At 40.3% G+C, this 18,721-nt stretch overlaps 1 protein-coding gene across 1 annotated transcript in view; it reads right to left on the reverse strand.

Moving 5' to 3' along the window:
• Positions 1–18,721, reverse strand: part of gucy1a2 (guanylate cyclase 1, soluble, alpha 2) — a 38,893-nt gene that overhangs the window by 17,834 nt on the left and 2,338 nt on the right. Inside the window, exons 2-4 of the mRNA XM_056374195.1 lie at positions 13,378–13,439; positions 11,983–12,107; positions 9,046–9,947 (exon numbers count right to left, since the gene is read on the reverse strand). Coding sequence (XP_056230170.1) covers positions 9,046–9,947; positions 11,983–12,107; positions 13,378–13,439 — 1,089 coding nt within the window. The remainder of the gene's footprint in view (positions 1–9,045; positions 9,948–11,982; positions 12,108–13,377; positions 13,440–18,721) is intronic.

Genomic DNA, 18,721 nt, shown 5'->3' on the forward strand with positions numbered 1-18,721 from the left:
AAACAGACATGGTTGAAAACACAACCTCCTTGGCAGAGGTAACAATGGAGAGTGGTTTGTTTTATTCTTCGAAAGTACTGATGCATAGATTGTAGAAAATGGGTTGCAGCTCGCTATCAGGAGGACTATCTCATTTGCACATTCAGCGTGTTTATCTGATGGCAACATAAATGTGACATGTTGTGGAATGAGATTGCTACAGTTACAGGTTAGGTACTTTTAATTATTTGTTACAAGTCATTTTTTTTACAGTAGTAGCAGTATGACCAATAATAAAGATTGTGCAGCTAGTGCAACTTGCAATTCTCATGAAAAATCACAACTGTAGGTGCACTCTTACTTAATATACACTTACTTATAATGCCTCATGAGGTCAAGCTTAAAGCAAAGGTCATTACACTATGAAGTCCAGACTTAGTCAGTGTCCTGTGTGAACTGTAATGCCTCCAATGTGGATTGCCCTGCATCGCAGCATCGGGAGACGGATCCTGCCAGAGGCCAGCGACTTCATTAAACCATCCTGTGTCTCCTCTTGAATGTTGTGCTGTTTTGTTTTCCTGTAAGTGTTTTACTGCTTTACTGCTACAAAATGAAGGTTTTGAATTTTCATCCAACAGCTGTTGTTGTGGCTTTTTTGATCATGTACAGTAGGTGTAATTATACCAGTGTCTCACTACCTTACTCTCTGTGTCTGTCTCTGTTTCTCTATCACTCACATTTTCTGTCTTTCTCTGCCACACACACACACACACACACACACACACACACAAACACACACACACACACACACACACACACGGATACAAACATGGGCACACACATTCGCACATCCCTGGAGGCAGTTGTGTTGGCCTAGTTGTGCGTCTCTGTTTAACTCAGCACTCTCCTCTCCTTCTGCCTGCATCTCTGTCATCACAGCGCTGAGAAGGAGGAGGTGAGTGAAGGAAGGGCAAAAGGATAGTGGCTAGGAAAAAGAAAGCTACACAGACAGACGGGAGACAGAGAAAGTGAGTTGAGGAAGGCTGGATGAAAGGAATAGAATTCTCTGGAAGAGAATGGGAAAAACTATTTAGAGATAGTAGCACTGTAGACGTGATGAAATCCCGATGAGATGGTAAAAACATGATAAAAACATTCAGAAAGAAACAAAAATACAACAAGCAGGTTTGACTGATCTTGGCCATAAAGAAGTCATGTACATTTTTTTTTATAAAACACAGCAAACTGTGAGAAGAGGCTAGTTGCTGTGTCCCAGTCCAGTATGTAGTGGTGATTATCATTGTTATAGCAGGTTATTACACATTTACACTGCACACTTGTTCAAGGTCACTGCATTGTCACCACAAGGAGATAACATGTTTTCAGGGCAGTTCTGCACCTGTAACTATGAGAAATCTTCACAGATAAGCTGCTTGTTAGAATGTTAATAATGCTACATATCAGGACATGAAAACATCTCTTATGGACAGCTTGTGCAGTAAAAAGAAAACCATTACATCCTTTATGTCCTTGGTAGCCTAGTTAAAAAAAAACAACAGTTTCATCAATATTTTTTCTGCACAAAACTACTAGATGCACATAGTATCGAGCATTTAAACCCTATATTGATACTGTTTGTAATGAAATTAACAAGTAAAAATTAAGATTAGAACTTTGTTCACACAAATACTGTATCCACTTAAACAACACCAAAAAAAAAAGGCATCTAATTCAGCATCAACTAGTTTTCCAAAGCTTGACAGGTCAGCAGGGAACTGACCTAACAGTTCTTTTCTTTCTTTCTTTATCAAATTACACTAGAGACTTATTATGATCAAACCTACTGTAAGTATTATTGATCGCTGTCCTGAAGCATTGTGAATTTCTTTTCTCCCATATGATTCCTAGTTTGTGTATTTTGTGTTTATGCATGCTTGAGGTTTGCGCTGTAATGCACAAGTCTGTGTAAATGTTTTTGTGCTTTGTAATCGTAAGAAGTGAGCAGCAGCACACACTGTGATGTGCACATTTCACAGATTACAGATTATCCAAATGTACAGATTCAGGTTACTGTCGCCACAGGCAACAGGGAGCTGAAGGTAGATGAAAGGGGGAGAGGAGGGAGGGGAAAGAGACGCACACAAGGAGAAGGAGACGCACTGGACTTGAAAAATAGAAGAAAGGTACGAGAGAGAGAGAGAGAGAAAGAGAGAGAGAGAGAGAGAGAGATGAGGATATCGAGAGGTGGAACAGACAGCTAATGGATTGTCTTTTGTGAGCAGACTCTGCATGTCAACAGACTCTCATTTGCATGAACAAGCACTGAGCAGCAAAGAGTCAATGAGTCAGCCTCTCTCATCCCTCTCTCTCTCTCACACTCACACACACACACACACACACACACACACACACACACACAAAATGCTGCAATGCTCTTATCTTGTCAAACCCTGGCTATATTGTGCAGTACAGTACTTGTTACAGTACATCCCACTCTCAAAATAAAACATATACGCAACCACAAACGCACAAACACACACAAAGCATGTAACCTAGATAAATACCATGAACAAAAAAAAAAAAAGGAAACACACACACACACACACACAAGGTGCAAGGTACAAGGACATGAGGTGTCTTTGGACTTTGCTGTTTCGGATGAAAAAGTCAGCAGAAGCTCAAAAATGCTGATTCCATATTACAAAGAAAATCACACCTGTATGGTAAACTCGCTTTTTACACTTGATTCAGAGGTTGATGTGAGTCTTCGTGAAATAAGCGCAGAAGTGTCAAATTATGACCTAAAGGTATCCTCCAGAAATGTATGATTTTGGCCTCTGTGTGGACCAAAAGCAAAGTCAAGCGGCTGGCATCTTAAATAAATGCTAAACACTGTAGCATGACCAAGGGGCTTTTTTCATGATCACTTTTTCTACCAACTGAAGTGGTATGCCTGAGAGAGTGAAGTAAAAAAGTAAAAGTATGAAGTCACCAAACATTGTCATGTTCATTACTTGTGGTTTCGTCTTTTTGCCTCATTTTTGTCCTCCCTTGTATTTTCATTTACCCTGTTTTATAAATTCATCAAGAGTAGACAGGGGCAGGGAGGGCAATGATTTTCAAAGCACCCTCCACTGAACAAACAAACCATCATGGCAGTGATTTATCTCGAAACAGATCAAAGGTGGTGCTAATGTCAAGATTCTCTTTGTTCTCAGACACGCAGGTGCACACATGCACACAAAAACAAACCTGATTCAGACACCCCTACAAATACAATACAATAGCATTTGTTAAATATCAAGTATGACATTGCATATTTGATGGTTTCTTAAGCAAGTACTTGTTGGCCTTCACAGACTTCCTTGTTGTCAATCTCCATTTTTAACTAGCCTGTTACATGGGTTATACAAACATCATAGAAAGGGGCAGGATTTGTATTTGAATACTCAAAGCATGTCAACAACCGCTCAAAATCAGCTGAAGCCACAGCAGCTGCAGGTTTAGGCTCCAGCTCCTGCTACATGTTTGCGCTAACATCTAACACTCCACACATACTGTTCACTTAGATTTAGACTTTCAGGACCATAATAATGCACTGACTCATCCTAACCAGAATTATGACTCTTTGACCCAAAGAGTCTGGGAACTTTTGGGTATTTACAGAAACAGCATCACTACTGTGGAGGCAGGTGTTGTGATTCATGGATTCTCTGACTTATTCACCCTTTTACTTTTAAGAGACAGAAAATATCAGCATCCAAGTAAATCTACATCCACACCTTGGCTCAAACACATGGTATCAACGTTTATGTTTTCCCTGTTATACATCGAGCGGGCTAAATTCTTCATACTTCATGTATTATGGCTGACAATCAATAAAACACAGAAAAGCTGAGTCAATGTTGATATCTGAACTCAGCTCTGTGCCATGCTTCAAACTCATAAGAAAATTATTAACTTGCACCACCAAGTAAGTGGGTGAAGATTGTAAATCACTGATTCTGGGTTTGTTCAAACAACTCAGCACTTGATCATGTGATGATGAACTACTTTTGCAGGCATTTACTCTTAAGTCCCATGTATCTTTTAAACTCTGATCTACTAAAACTTGACTACGGTATGCCAAAGCCAAGTCAGCAAGAGATATATAAAGATATCAGAAAGTGCAGTGCGAAGGAAACATGATGAATAAGAAGATGTGGTGGTTGGTGGAGAGTTTTTGACAGTGCACCCTGTGTACACTCCCCCATGTGCTGACCACAGCGCTCACACCAAGCAGAGACACAGAGAGAGAAGCGATTTGACCTTTTCAGTAGGTCTTTGGATGTCTCTTGCACAGCCCATGGCCCTGGGCGAAGTCAAACTGAAAATCCACTACAGGCCACTCAAACACACACACACACACACACAGTGCAGCACAGCGGAGAGTGGCCTCTTTACCTTGGCCTGTCGCCTTCTCTCGCTGCCCTTTCTAGTGAAAATGTCAGCCCGTCCTTCTCCTTCTCTCTTTCCTTTTTCTGCTTCTCTGCCCAGGTGACACAAAATTCATACAGCAAAAATGAAGAAAAACAATGTCCGCCCACCCTGCTCCACAAACACACACTGTACCACAAATGTTTCAAGCGTCTAGTTGATGGTGTTTGGAGCTTGCAGGCAGTGTCTAACTTAAACTTCAGCAGTACAAGGCATGATCACTGCTGATACACAAAATGGAATAAAAAAGGCAGCTACACTGACTCAGTGAAACCAGCATGAATGTGCTGAAGTACCTTTCTGACCAGTGGGCAGTAGATGAGACAGACATGATTATGAGACCACTGTACAGAACCAGAAAACAGATAACCCTCAGCAGAAACACACACACTAAGTTACACACATTGCCAATGCCACTCATCTGGCATCTACAAAGGCTAGAAATCAAATCTTATAAATGTTTTTAGTTTTTTTTAAACAGTGTTACAGCCACTAATGCATATTGTTTTCATTCACAAGTCCTTGCAAAACAAAAGTAAACTCTTCAAATAAAAAACCATTAGCTTCACTAATGCATTCATCTTCCTGAAATATGAAGGATTACACAAAATGTACAACAGCACTTCATCTGATCCTCAAAACACAGAACAGATATAATTGAAAACACTGTCATTTTAAAATAAGAGATACTGTTCCATCGTAACCTGAAAATGCTTAGCAACAGCTACAGTATATTTGTTAGTGATCTGATCTGTTGCAACTACCCCAAAATGTAACAAGGCGAAACAGAAAACAGACTAAAGTCTGTCTTATCATGGAACTCTAATAGAGAAGTGGAAACAGGAAAAAGGAGAAGACTCATTAAAGAGAAAGCATTTTTGAGCAGCTCTCATTGCTTTTCCATTTATTGAGCAGCTGTAAACTCTTTTAAAATTAATTTACAGCCTGAACACATAAGAGGGAGAAAATTAAAAACCAGGAAATATGTAAGAAGAGAAACAGGAAGGCTTTGTGAGGAAAGAAAAATTTAAATTGGTAAACAGCAGAGAGGTAGAGAGAATATAGGGAATTTATAAGAGACAGTGGCAGAGACAAGATGAAAGCTAGAGAGGAGGTATACTGTGGTGTTAGTCAAGGTCTGTGAAGAGGGGAATCCTACTGCTACTCCTGAGGGCATGTGGACCGTGGACATTGTGGGGTGTTATTATGTGCATCTGCATGCATGTAAGGAGGATCTGTGAAACTACTTTTTGTTGTCATCTATTCAGATAAATGCGCGAAACTCTGGGATTGATTTTTTGGCCAAAGCAAGACCTAAATTATCCAATTAGAGCTCTGTGTACACAAAGCTGAAACACACTATATTTCAAACATCTTTCATGAGAGGGGCCCATTGTGGTGTTCACTCAAACATACATTTTGTCATAGCTCCAAGTTAAAATGTTGTGTCACACTGACTACTACTCCTAATTATGATTACAAACAACCATGGGCAATGTATGTTGTACAATAAAATGTTTCTAAATTATAATCATAGCATAGCTGCAACATTGATTGATATTAAATCAATTAGTCATTGGACAGAAAGTAAATTGGCAACTATTTTATAGCTGAATCATAATGTCATTTTTCAAGCAAAAATAACCAAACATTTGTTTCTCAAATGTGAGAATAAGATGCTTTTCTTTGCTTTTCCATGCATGATAATACACTGAATATCTTTGGATTTAGGTGAAGACATTTAAATACATCATCTTAGGGTGTGAGAAATTTTAACAGATATTATTCATTAGTACTAATAATCGTTAGTTGCCATCCTAGAAAATAGATAAGGGCAGTAGTCCTTTACAGCACGTGCTCAAATATAATATACAAGATGTATTGACCCCTGTAATCCTTTGAACATAAAACAATCTCTACAGCGTTGACATGACATGAATTAAAATGGAGCCGCAGCACACGCCAATCTTCTTGCATCTTGCAGCAAACTGAAACAAATTACTTGACATAATCTGCAAATACTAACCGACCATGAGTGCAGTGTGAGGATGCTAGCTGTCTGCGGGTTCTATTTTCATGCCAGGGTAAAAGCTAGAGCAAACAGCACTATGACAAGGAAGCAGAAAAAATGTCTTTGTCTTTGACTCCAGATCTGCGGTGTAGTTTATTCACACTTTGCCGCTATGTATGAAAATAATAACATTTTCCTATTTAAAGAAGCCATCTCTATGTCGTTTTTGTCACGCTCCACTGTGAGTGGCATAGCTGTTTAAAGAGTATGAGACAAGTGAAATAACTTGCTTTACTAGCATACCCTGCAATTCTTATGCCATTTGTATTAACCCATCCCCACTTTTTGCTCATAGTTTGCCTGCATGAGCAAAAATAGCAGGTGTGCATAGAAACAGTCAAACAGTTCTCGTATGTAAGACCTAGCTCTGCACACTGTTCATTCTCATAGAACTCCTTATCTCATCTTGCTCACGCATAAAACTAGCCTCGAGCTAGACAAGGTACCTCTAAGACGATGCATGGTATAAGAACAGAAGAAATAAAGTCTTTGAATGCTTCAGTTGAGGAATTCTGTTAAACAATGGCTGAGAACTGCCTCAAAATCCGTGGCACGTACACTATACAAAATTGCAGATACTAAATATTATTGAGAAACCTACCTCATTTTTATTTGCTTGTTTCTTTTTTTTAGAGCAGTCACACAACTGGGGAGGGGGTATAGGAGTTGCTAGGGGCGGGGACATGGTCCCTCCAGCTTCCCACCCACCAACAGCATCACTACAGTCTTTGCAGAAGTAGAAAAATACCTTATCCCCTGTCAGTGTGCTTCCTCAATAACTCTATAGTTCAGGATTGTGTGTGCAAATTTGTAACCAAAACCAGAGACTCCTTTGTGATGGATAAAAGAGTACACATCTACTCTCATGGGGCCCCATTATGTGCCTACAAATACAACACTTTTTTTTTTTTTTAGTTCAAACATACTCCACACTATTTTTGAGTGAGACTTAAGCTCAAGACCTTGCTCACTCACACAAACACAAAGACACACAGCAGAGCACTGCGGCTGGGCTGATCAATCTCCTCTCTGTCAGTCCTGTTTAGCATCAGGATGTTTGGTGCTGTCACTGACAGCCTGCGGAGACCATCCAATCAATAAAGAACTGGATATAGCATACAACTCCAATTGATTAATTGTTTCTGGCAAATTTGAACCAATTTAACCTCACTCCTGCAAAAACATCACTGGCCTGCGGTCATGATGCAACAAGTATGACGTATACACAACTGTCAGACTTTTATTGAAGATGGTACAGTCAAACTTTACAAACAGGCAACAACACTGATACCCTCCCTACAAGACTGAGAGCTTCAGCAAATAACTGATATATTCAACTACAGCAAATTACGACACTACACTCTGTCTTGACATTCTTCATCCTGGGGATAACATTCTGGAAACCAGTACATTAGCATCCAGTAGCGATATTTGTTACAAACTGGAAATTGAATCAAACTGTGTCCTTCTAGTGCTCCAGTTATTTCAAATGAAACACTGCAGACTCTCATTTGGTAACGTAACAGCACACAGATGATGAGATGCTTCAGGTCGCTATTTTTATGTTTTTTTTCCAGCACAGAGCGTTCTGTGCTTGACTGTGACACAGTGAATAAATCCTACATGAAAAAAAGGGCAGTTATAATAAAAATTACCAATTAATTAAAGCTGCAATAAAATTGGTGTATTTCACCATTAATTTATCATATTTTACATTTATATTATCAATAATCCAATAAAATGACATAAACCAACAAAGAATTATCCTGCTTGTCAGGATCATGTATGTAGCCAAAGTCTGATACCGACCTAAACTAGCTAGCAAGTCTAGAACTTCATTGCTGTCCACAAACAATGAAAAACACACAGAGAAGCGCCATACCACATCATTGGGTGGTATATTTCTCTATTACAATAAACACAGAACAGTCCTTTCAACATTGATCTACTCTGCAGTTATCTAAAAAATTCTTTGGCCATGATCATTTTAATCATGATAAATGATCAGTGTGTCACCCACCGCAATAATTTTAATTTTTTGATTTTGTTTTACCAACCCGTTAAAGGGCCAGTACACAGTTGGATTGATTGGATTGCTTTGGAACCCCCCACCCCCCCACTGTTCTGATGTCAGGTGATGGGGGTGTGTGTCCAGCCATTTCTGTGACTTTTCAAAACCCACACTGCATCATTCACACTAACTTCACATAAATGAAACACTACAATCTAGTGCAGCACTATGAAAGCCTTCCTAGAGTGACTGTCTGAATATGTGCAACGTTATCACCATTTCTAAACAATATCATGACCACTCTCTACAAAAGCCGGCTTTTCACCCTGCATTTGAGTGTAGCCATTTGGATCAAGTATAAATACTTTTGATTTCCAAAGTGGTTGGACAACCCATCATACAAACCACCTCTCTTAGTATAACATGACCCTTACTATTCCTGCATAATTCCCTATAATATGTGGTAAAAAGTAGGGTCTGAATGACCTGTAATGCATGATATCGTTACCTTCTCCTTGGTGCCAGCCTGTGTGGTATCGGGCCTGGTACGAATGGTAAATGGGGATGCAAGCCTCAGCAGGATTCCCTGGAACGAAGGCTCCATCTTGGGTGAGACAATCTCAAAACAGTCCCTGAATGAGAGGCTCCGGTGAGGCTCAATGCGAGCCTGCCTCCTCAGTCCTTCTCCGAGCTGCAGTAGCTCCATGCGAGGCCCCAGGACAAGGTGGAATGGAAAGGCACGGCAAAACGTGGCCAGACCAATGCGCAGATCACTGGGGTTGGTGGAGAGTGAGGTGGGGGGCCGTTTGGTGCTCGCTGAGGCAGCATTTGGGAGGGAGGAGAGGGAAGGAGGGCACGTCTCCTGGATTTGGAAGGACAGGCAAACTGTGGGAACAGAGGTTGGAAAAGGAGAGGGAGGGGACGGGGACGAAGAAGGTGAGGCGGTGGGGGACGCAGTTGGAGTTGGGGTTGCAGAGTCACCATCTGTGTGTTCTGCATCTTCATTGGGCAATAAAGGAGTTAGAGGTGGCACCTCTTCCACCTCAACCTCTGAATGAAAGATACGCCTGGCAACAGCTCTGATCAAACCTGGCATGACCAATCCAACAACAGGAGCAGGGTTGAAACAATGAAGAAGCAACACTTTCCCTCTTCCACCTCGTTCTCCAATCTTGTCCAATTTTCTTCGCCCTTTCTCCTCCTCGTGGGGATCCTTGCACTGGAAGGAGGGGCTCTCAGATGATGCACGGCGCCCCGTGGAGGTGCGAATGTGTTCCAAAATGGCGTCAAAGCCATTGAAGAAGTCCTGGAGGTTCCCACCTACGGCCCGAAGCACTCGTTCATTTTCTTCAAAGCAGAGGCCAAAGAACTCCTCTCCGAAATGTTCTCGCAGCTCACAGAATGGTACTCCTGGGAGAGAAGGGATGCAAAACACCAATTCAGCAATGCAGAATTATACTCTACTGAGGATACACACAAATTATCAACATGACAGACAGAGATACACAACAAACCCAACAAAAACCAAGACTTGCATCTTGGTTCACTGTCTCTCAGTATATTTCTAAATGCAGAAATCTGCACTTGAACCCATAAGTATGTATAATAATGTCTTGTTGCAGTTGCCTTCTAAATTAAACCTAATGTTACCTCAGCTCCAAGATTTAAATTCAGCAAAAAAAATTGAGCATATCAACCACAGAAAATCAAAGTAATCAAAGATCAAAGCCTTGCTAAAATAATGAATATTGATAAGATAAAATAATCATGTCACATGCCTACTGACTGAATAATACATAAGAAAAAATGGGATTAAAGGATTACAGCAACATTTAAAATGACATTAAATATAAATAAAAATTCCAAAAATGTGCTTGAATATAAACAAAATTTGGGACGCGCTCATGTAGACATCACAGGACAGGACTACACAAACTGCCTGTTCCCTCGTCAAAACCGGAACTCATAAACTCATAAACACATAAACTAAAATGATTTTAACATGGCACACAGTATTTACAACAGCACATACATGGGCGATAGATGTATGATATTGACAGCCAGATCGTTGTGGCATTAGCAGTGACGTTGGGTAGTGACTGAAAAAAATGAAATCGCAAATACAAGGGGCCAAACAGTTTGTTTTTTTTACATGACGACTGACTTCAACTTTGGAGACAAATTGGAGAAGAACTGCTGCTTTTCGAATTGAAAGCAGCCAGCTGAGGAGGTAGGGGAGGGACAGATGCCTTCTTTGGCACTAAGATCTCCTGGACGCCTCCCGCTGGATGTATTTCAGGCATATCCAACTGGGAGGAGATCCCGGGGCAGATACAGAACATGCTGCAGGGACTGTATATCCCATCTGGCCAGGGAACACTTCGGGACCCTGAGAGCTGGAGGATGTGGCTGGGGAGAAAGATGTCTGCTACCACAACTTGAACCCAGATCAGCGGCATAAAATGGATGGATAAATGGATACAATGCACCAAGTCAGATCCGTTTTACTCATGGAAGGCTGTCCCAGTTGCTGATTGTGTAACAAGACACTATAATTATACATAGACTGCACGAACAAATTGAATGGACAGCATACCACAAATTTGCTCTACGCTTGTATTTATTTAAATGTAGCCTTTTTTTTATTTTTGTCACAACCCAGAGAGATTGAGAGGAGAAAAATTAGATTTAAAAGAACAAGGTAGAAAGAAATGGAGAGAGGAGAGGATGATCTGTAGGCAAAGGCAGATGGAGACTAAGAAAGGAGAGGAAAAGCATGGCAGAAAGCTGAGAAGGCAAGAGATGGAGATGGATAAGAAGTTGACTGAGGGACAGAGGAGTTAACAAATACTGTGGCAGCTTACAGTTAATGCAGTGGCGGTATCTCAGCACAACAAAAAGACATGACAGAGGAGGAGGACTGGGCAGATAGAGGCAGGAAGAGATCTTAGATGGTACAGAGGGAGGACGAAGCTGTACCGGGTGACTCACCGGGACAGTGTGTGTGTGAATTGTTTTTTCATATTAGGCCACGAAGACAGTAGAAGCCTCCAGAGTGAGTCATCCAATGTGTGTGTGTTTTTGCATGTCTAAATAGTTGTATAGTTGTGTCTATTTGCACACTACCTAGGCCATGATACTGTATCTCTATTCTTTTTGACTACAATGTGTTTTAGAACCCTGGGGGTTGTTTTGTGTGTGTGTGTGTGTGTGTGTGTGTGTGTGTGTGTGTACAATTGTCCACACACACATAAACAAACAATATTAATACTGAGGACATGCATAGGGGGAAAAAGAGAGAAGCATAGCTATTTGTGTCTTGGCATGCAATTAAAAAAAATCTGAGTACAGTACAATTGATCCGAAGCAATAACATAAAAACAATACAGCCTGAATCAATGGGATGGGAAGTATATACAAAATATATACATAAACACATACTCACCCAGTATGGTGGCCATGTATTGTAGGATTTGCAGGACATCTTCCTCTGAACCAGAATTTTCTAGAAATGGACACTTGTCCTCTCTCTTCTCTCGTCGCCTCTCCTCACTGCCAACTTCCTGACACCTGTGAAAAACACAAAGCCAACACATACATACATACATACATACACATACACACACAGGATACGCCATGAGATCAGCAAATAGGAAAAGCTAATAAGGTGTTCTTTAGATAATATGAACATGAACGTCCAATCTTATCACATCAAGATGTACGGGCTTTTTGGTTTTAGTTGTTTTATGCCAACAGCCATCAGGCTGTATCACCTCACTACAAACTGTACTGTCACTTATTAGATTTGTTGTGGTGGTGGCAAAAATCTCAAAGATACTATCTGTGTGGATAAATACCACTAAGGTTAAGTGAGAATTTGTACATTTTTTTGTGATCTGACACTTTGATTAGCCTGTGTAGGTTCATATTTGTTGGTCACTAAGCAGATCCAGCAATGCAGTGGGATGACAGAAAGACAGGGAAATGTGCTTAAATGTCATCTCAACAATGGTAATCAAGGAGGAGCAAGCAATGCTCTTTCACTTCCACCGACAGATTTATTAAACACACATTTGTCCAACAGAAGGAATATTATTTGTTTTCAGGTTTATAGAGATACTGTATCTCACAATAACATTGGCCACGATAATCATGCCATTAAATGTTTCTATTAGCTTAAAACACAAAGACCCATTATGAAGTATCACTTCATTCAATCACATCCCCAATAAGACAAACAGAAACCAGTGTAACAAAGTTATAATTCTGAAGGCCAGCTCAGACCAGTGTTTTTCAAACAAGGGCTCAGTTGCATTGTACATGAATCAAGCAGAGAAAAAAAATGAGTGACAGGAAAATCATCAAAGAAAAACAAAAAATCAGAAAGGTCCCGATCCAATGTTTATATTTGTATGCAGTATGTGCTTCACGGACAGTGTTACAACGTGTTGTGCCTGGTGGAGGGTTTTACTGTTTTGACAGGGAGGGATAGTAAAAAGAGAGAGCGAGAGACAAGAGGTGAAGGATTGTTGTCCATACAGTATGTCTGTCTGTCTCTCTGACTGGCTGAAAAAGACAGGGACACAGGGAGAACGAGGGGTAGCAGAGACAGTGACAGGCTCACGGAGCCTGAACAGGTGTGTGCATGTGCATGTGTGACAGACAGACTGACTGAGAAGTGAGAAAAATATTGGAAAAAGCGGAGAAAATGGGTGATGTGAGACACCAAGACAAGACAGCAGGTAGACAGCAAGACACAGAGAGAGAAGCTGAGTATGGAGAGTGATGAAAGAGGACAAGAGTCAGAGAGGCAGACGGCAAGCGAGGAAGACAGTCTTACCTGATCTCTTGTTGTCTGTAGAATTGTAGAGTTCGCTGTAGGGCTTCCTGAACAGTCTGTGTCTGTGGGAAGAAGTGAATACATTAGACAAGTATATGTGTATTTGAATGTATGTACATTTATAGCACTTCAAAGCTTCAATATTGCATATATTCAGCAAATCCCTACTAATAAAATTACACTGAAATTGGTTGCCTCCTTTATTTGTGTTGCGAATGGCTCCCATCACATCAGTGTTCATGAGGACACATTCTAAATCCATAACACAGTAAACACACGGTATTTATTTGGTTATGGATTCCATAATTATTGCAATTCAGACTTAGGCTTAAAATATCTACTGTGAAAAAAGCTTATCTGTAAGACCACAGACTTCTAATGAAAAGTAAACATGGAAAACATACAGTACATTATATATAAATATATTTTCTACTTTGCTTGAGTATAGGTTGGTTCCAGAGTGTAATTACTGGGAAAAAAAAACACTATTGCTCTTGTTAATTAATTTTTTTAAATTTTTGTATTTAATATTTACATCTTTCAAAGGTCTGGAAAAAGTTTTCAAAATTGCCAGTAATAATAATAATTTATAAATGACTAAAATAAATATACTCCTGGATTGTCTGTGCGTCTGTTTGCATCTGTGTGTGTGTGTGTGTGTGTGTGTGTATATGTGTGTGTGTGTGTGTGTATATGTGTGTGTCAGTAGGTGTGTGCAGCTGGCGTATTTTGTGTTACTGACAGTCTAAGCTTGAGAGGGCGGGTCCAATGTGATTATCTGTGATGCGGCTCGAATGCTGGGCTGTAGTGACAATACTAGAACACAGTGTGCCAGCTGGAGAGGTCATTCTAGGGCCTCCGCCCATTCCGGACAGATACAGGAGCGATTTGGTGTGTGTGTGTGTGTGTGTGTGTGTGAGAAGGGACAGCGAGGGAGTGAGACAGATTGTAGAGCAAAAACATGGGAGGAAAGAAAGACAGTATGTACAGTCAGGGAACAAATATTCATGTTTTAAAGGTTAATACAGTTCATAATACAGGTGTCATATTGTCGCTAACCAACTGGACAAATACAAATGTTTTTTCTTTATGCTGCATTTACTGTACATATGTTCAACAACATCTGAAACAACAACTGCTGATAGAAAAATATTGTCTCTACAGTGAGCCACATGTCAACTTAGCAACAACAGGGACAAGATGGGCATTTTATACAAGCAACTGTGTAGACCCATAAATACATAGAAGGCCATATCTTTACAGCCTCTTTATGAGAAAAAAACTTTTACTCCCTGTTAGCACTCTGTTCCCCAGTTACACATTTGTGTTAATGTCTACAGTATATGTGTGCGTGCATGTGTAACAATAGAAATGGTGTTTTCTCATGACTGTCCCCTCTAACTGCATCCTTGATTCAGCTACTCATTTACCACTGAACACGCACATTGTAGTGTGTGCACACAAGATTCTAAAACATGACCAAACACACTGGCACAAATTGTTATCAGCCACACACGAACACACACACACACGCGCACACACACACATGCACACGTACACATGTGCAAACATACTATACACATACATCATCATTAGTCTGCATTGTTACAATCACTGGCATGTTTACTGTACACACAACTCCATACCCCGTCACACATTAATCTCACTCAGTCGTGCACACAATCATGCTTAGATGGTAGGATATGGTTAGCAGCTAGTAGACCAATCAAGATCGCCCGGTCGTTGGGATAAGTTTTTCACACAATATCTATTCAGAAACAGAATCATGCTGATAAAGTGAATGTATCTGAACTGAATTAAAATCTTAAAAAGATAAATTATTGCAATGATGACAGTGTGTAGGCTGGTGAAAATTGTGTTCAGCAAATATTGGGGTATAAACTCTCAAAAGCTCCCTTCTTTCCCCTTATACTTTATGTTTATCCTTTCTTTCTCTAGTTCCCATCATCTTTATCCAAACCATTCTGTCTTTCTTGTTTACTCTGTTTCTTTACTTTGGGAGGGGAGCAGAACCTGACCGATGTTCTCCATTCCTCTTGCTCTGTTGCTCTGCATTGCTTTCTTTTCATGTGAGGCTCAGTTATACTTCTGTCGACTGTAGGTGAATCTGCCTTCCCTGTCTGTCTGTGTGACTGATTCCCTCCAGCACAAATACACAATCACACACACACGGTGCAGTGGACCAGCTCTTTGTTTCCTCCTCTTATTGTATCTTCCTCCTCCAAATTTCTATTAGCATGAACTGCCGTGGTCTATGGTCACAGAGCAGTAGATACTGGTGCTTCAGCACAGTTGGAAAGCTTCCACCAGTACTAAAGAAAATAGAAACTCATACACCAGATGAGACCTCGCAAGATAAATCCCAGCATGAGACGCATCAGGCCTCTCTGTCAGAGAGCAGGCAAGTAATAAAGCTGGTACAAAGAAAACAGTTGCTGTCGCAATCTGCTTTAAATGGTTAGAATGCAGCCAGTGCATCGGACATGGCAGTGGTAAATATTTTGCCCTGGCTGGGATAAATGATATGATATAATATCTGGCTGTTAGTCCCTGCAAAGGTTGAATGGACTTACTCTAAATTGCTTTGGACAAACAGGAATGTGAATGAATGTAAATTCTGACAAGTTGAAGAGACAATGATGTATTTTTAAAAATCAGTTTTTTTCAGTTGTTACTGAAATTTATACAGTGTACTGTGTCAGTTTTTCTGAAAGTATAGCATAGACCAACTGAATAATAAAGACTGAAAAAAAGGAGCACCGTCTTGTTCTTTTCTTCTAAGGTTTAGGGTCATTATCTTGCTGTAGGATAAAGCCCTGACCAAACAGTATGTCTTCCTTTGATAGTTGTCTTTTTGTCACCATTCTGACAGCAATATACAGTACTGCTTCCTGCAGTACAGTGTTGTCTTAATAATGCATCGTGAATGTCAAAAAACTTACATGATTCCAAAATCTGTACTGCTGTGTTGTTTTCATTATTATTATTGTGAATGAGAAATGGCCATTGGAGTTATGAATGGTTAGAGACCATCTCATGATGAGATCACACCAGCCGATCACAGCAACCAGTACTCATGGGTCAGACTACACCCATTTTCAAACTTGGCCTTCATTTTGACATCAACTACACATCTGTAAGGTTTCAAGACTGTATCTTACACGGTTGTGACGCCATCGTGTTGACAGACATGAAAAATACCTGCCAAAGTACTAAAAATCACCTCTGTGGTAGTTCCCTCTACAGTAGGTGTCTCCAGGACCACACATACACACAGACTCACAAGGTGAAAACAATACCAATCACATGCTGTTGCTGGGGGTAAATATCCTTTTCTGGTGGGAATCAAATCAGTGGAGGATGCGGAGATCAACATGTATTTTCCCCATTTTAAGAAACCAGCCCCATTTGTGGAAAGCATACAAAAAACAGAGACATGTAGATCCCACCAAACAGCCAACTTCATCTGGTAAACTCATACAATGTGGAGTAAAGACATTTCGGTGGAAACAGCCAACACGTGTACACACGATGCAATGACTTAACTCTATATCCATCTCCTTAATAAAACTGTTTCCTTATAGGGAAGATGAGACCACAAATTTACAATGTGGATTTACCAGAATACACACATCAGCACACTAACACACTTTTCATATTTGTGGCCAACACTCGGGCCCTTTTGATCAACGTCATGGGTGACTAAGCTAATGGCCACCTTCCATGTGTATACACAAAACTGAGAGAGGGAGAGAGAAAATTAATGTTTGCACATGTGTGTGTGTGTGTGTGTGTGCGCGTTGCTGCTTCTGGGTCAGTGTGGTCAGGGTGAAGACAACCACAGAGAGCATGCTCTGTTCTCTCTGTCATGGTCCATTGCAGTCAACAACAGACACTGCCACTGCACGCAGTCTGTGTGTGTGTGAGTGTGAGTGTGAAGAGAATCAAAAAGATAAGGAACTGTGAGTGAGTGAGTGAGTATATTTGTGTCTGTTGGCTACTTTGCTTCTGTATGTTCCTACTTACGGCAGCAGTTAAATGTTTTGATAGAACAGTCATTATTAATGTATTCAGACACTGTAAAAAGACCTAGGACATTTACCTTTTCCCTGTCCTTGTGACCAAAGCACATTAACATAACGGCCCTGACATATTTACATTTTAAAAAGGCTCTATTTATGCCCAGCTGATACCTGTAATTGCACTTACATGTAAACAAACAGATGTTTTCATGCAGACAGACACACACTCATACACATCCACAATTGCCCACATGTAAATGCTGGATATCATCACAACAGAGTGTGATACTAACGTGTCTTTAAGTGTTCCCTCAACCGTATTTTTTCACAGCTCTATTAAAGATCAGGGGCAGTAAGAGCTGCAGCTGAGAGCTGAAGTTGCCTCTCACTGGCAATCTCCAATATACACTAACTTCAGATTTTTAACTGTTTAATTTCATTATTCTGCAAGGTTGTGCCTGGGAAGCAAAAAGACTGACAATCACTGCTCTCTTATATTGATTTAATCTGCAACATGTATTTCTCCCCGGAAAGGGACCACAGGGTCATTTGCAGTTTGGAGAAACCTATTCCCACAACTTCCTGTAGTATAATGAAAACACAGCAGTAATCCTATTATCTGGGGAACCAACGTAAATAGACCTAGAACATATGAGAGATCACTCTTTGATCAGAAGCAAAGACTAGAGCACTAAATGTTTATTTATCCATCCATTTATCATCAATCCTTCAACCTATTCATAAACCCATCTCAAAATGTGGACTAGCCTATGTAAATTCGAACAAGATGTGACTGTGGGCTACTGGACTTTCCTCTGTGGAGTTGAGTAAGGGGCACAATCTATGCTTGGCTGCAAAAGGCTGAGAAACCTGTCAGTCAAGCAAGCAATACCCCAAAACATTCTTCTCTTTAATCCTTAATATCTCAACAATAGTGAAATCAAAACTAAAATATGCATTAGGTGTGAATCAGGCAATATTTTTATATCAACATTGAGTCGAATGGCTCACAGTAACGTATACTGATTGCTAGTACTGCGGTTACCACTGAGAATCAACACCATATTTTACACTTTCAGCTCTTGCTTTGGTTACCTGGACTGACAAAACTAAAACAGTGCCACCTCATATTGAACCGTGGCCAACTATTCACAGCTGACTCTGGTTTATAATGAGCCACATGCCCAGTATGAAATTGCAGACAGCACAAATTTACAACTGATTGGCGAAGAACATTAAGGAAGTCAGTGAGATAGATATTTTTCTCAGGGGTAAAAACCAAAACATGAAGCAGAACATCT

The sequence above is a fragment of the Seriola aureovittata genome, chromosome 4 (genome assembly GCF_021018895.1).
Source record: "Seriola aureovittata isolate HTS-2021-v1 ecotype China chromosome 4, ASM2101889v1, whole genome shotgun sequence".
In the NCBI taxonomy this organism is placed as follows: domain Eukaryota; kingdom Metazoa; phylum Chordata; class Actinopteri; order Carangiformes; family Carangidae; genus Seriola; species Seriola aureovittata.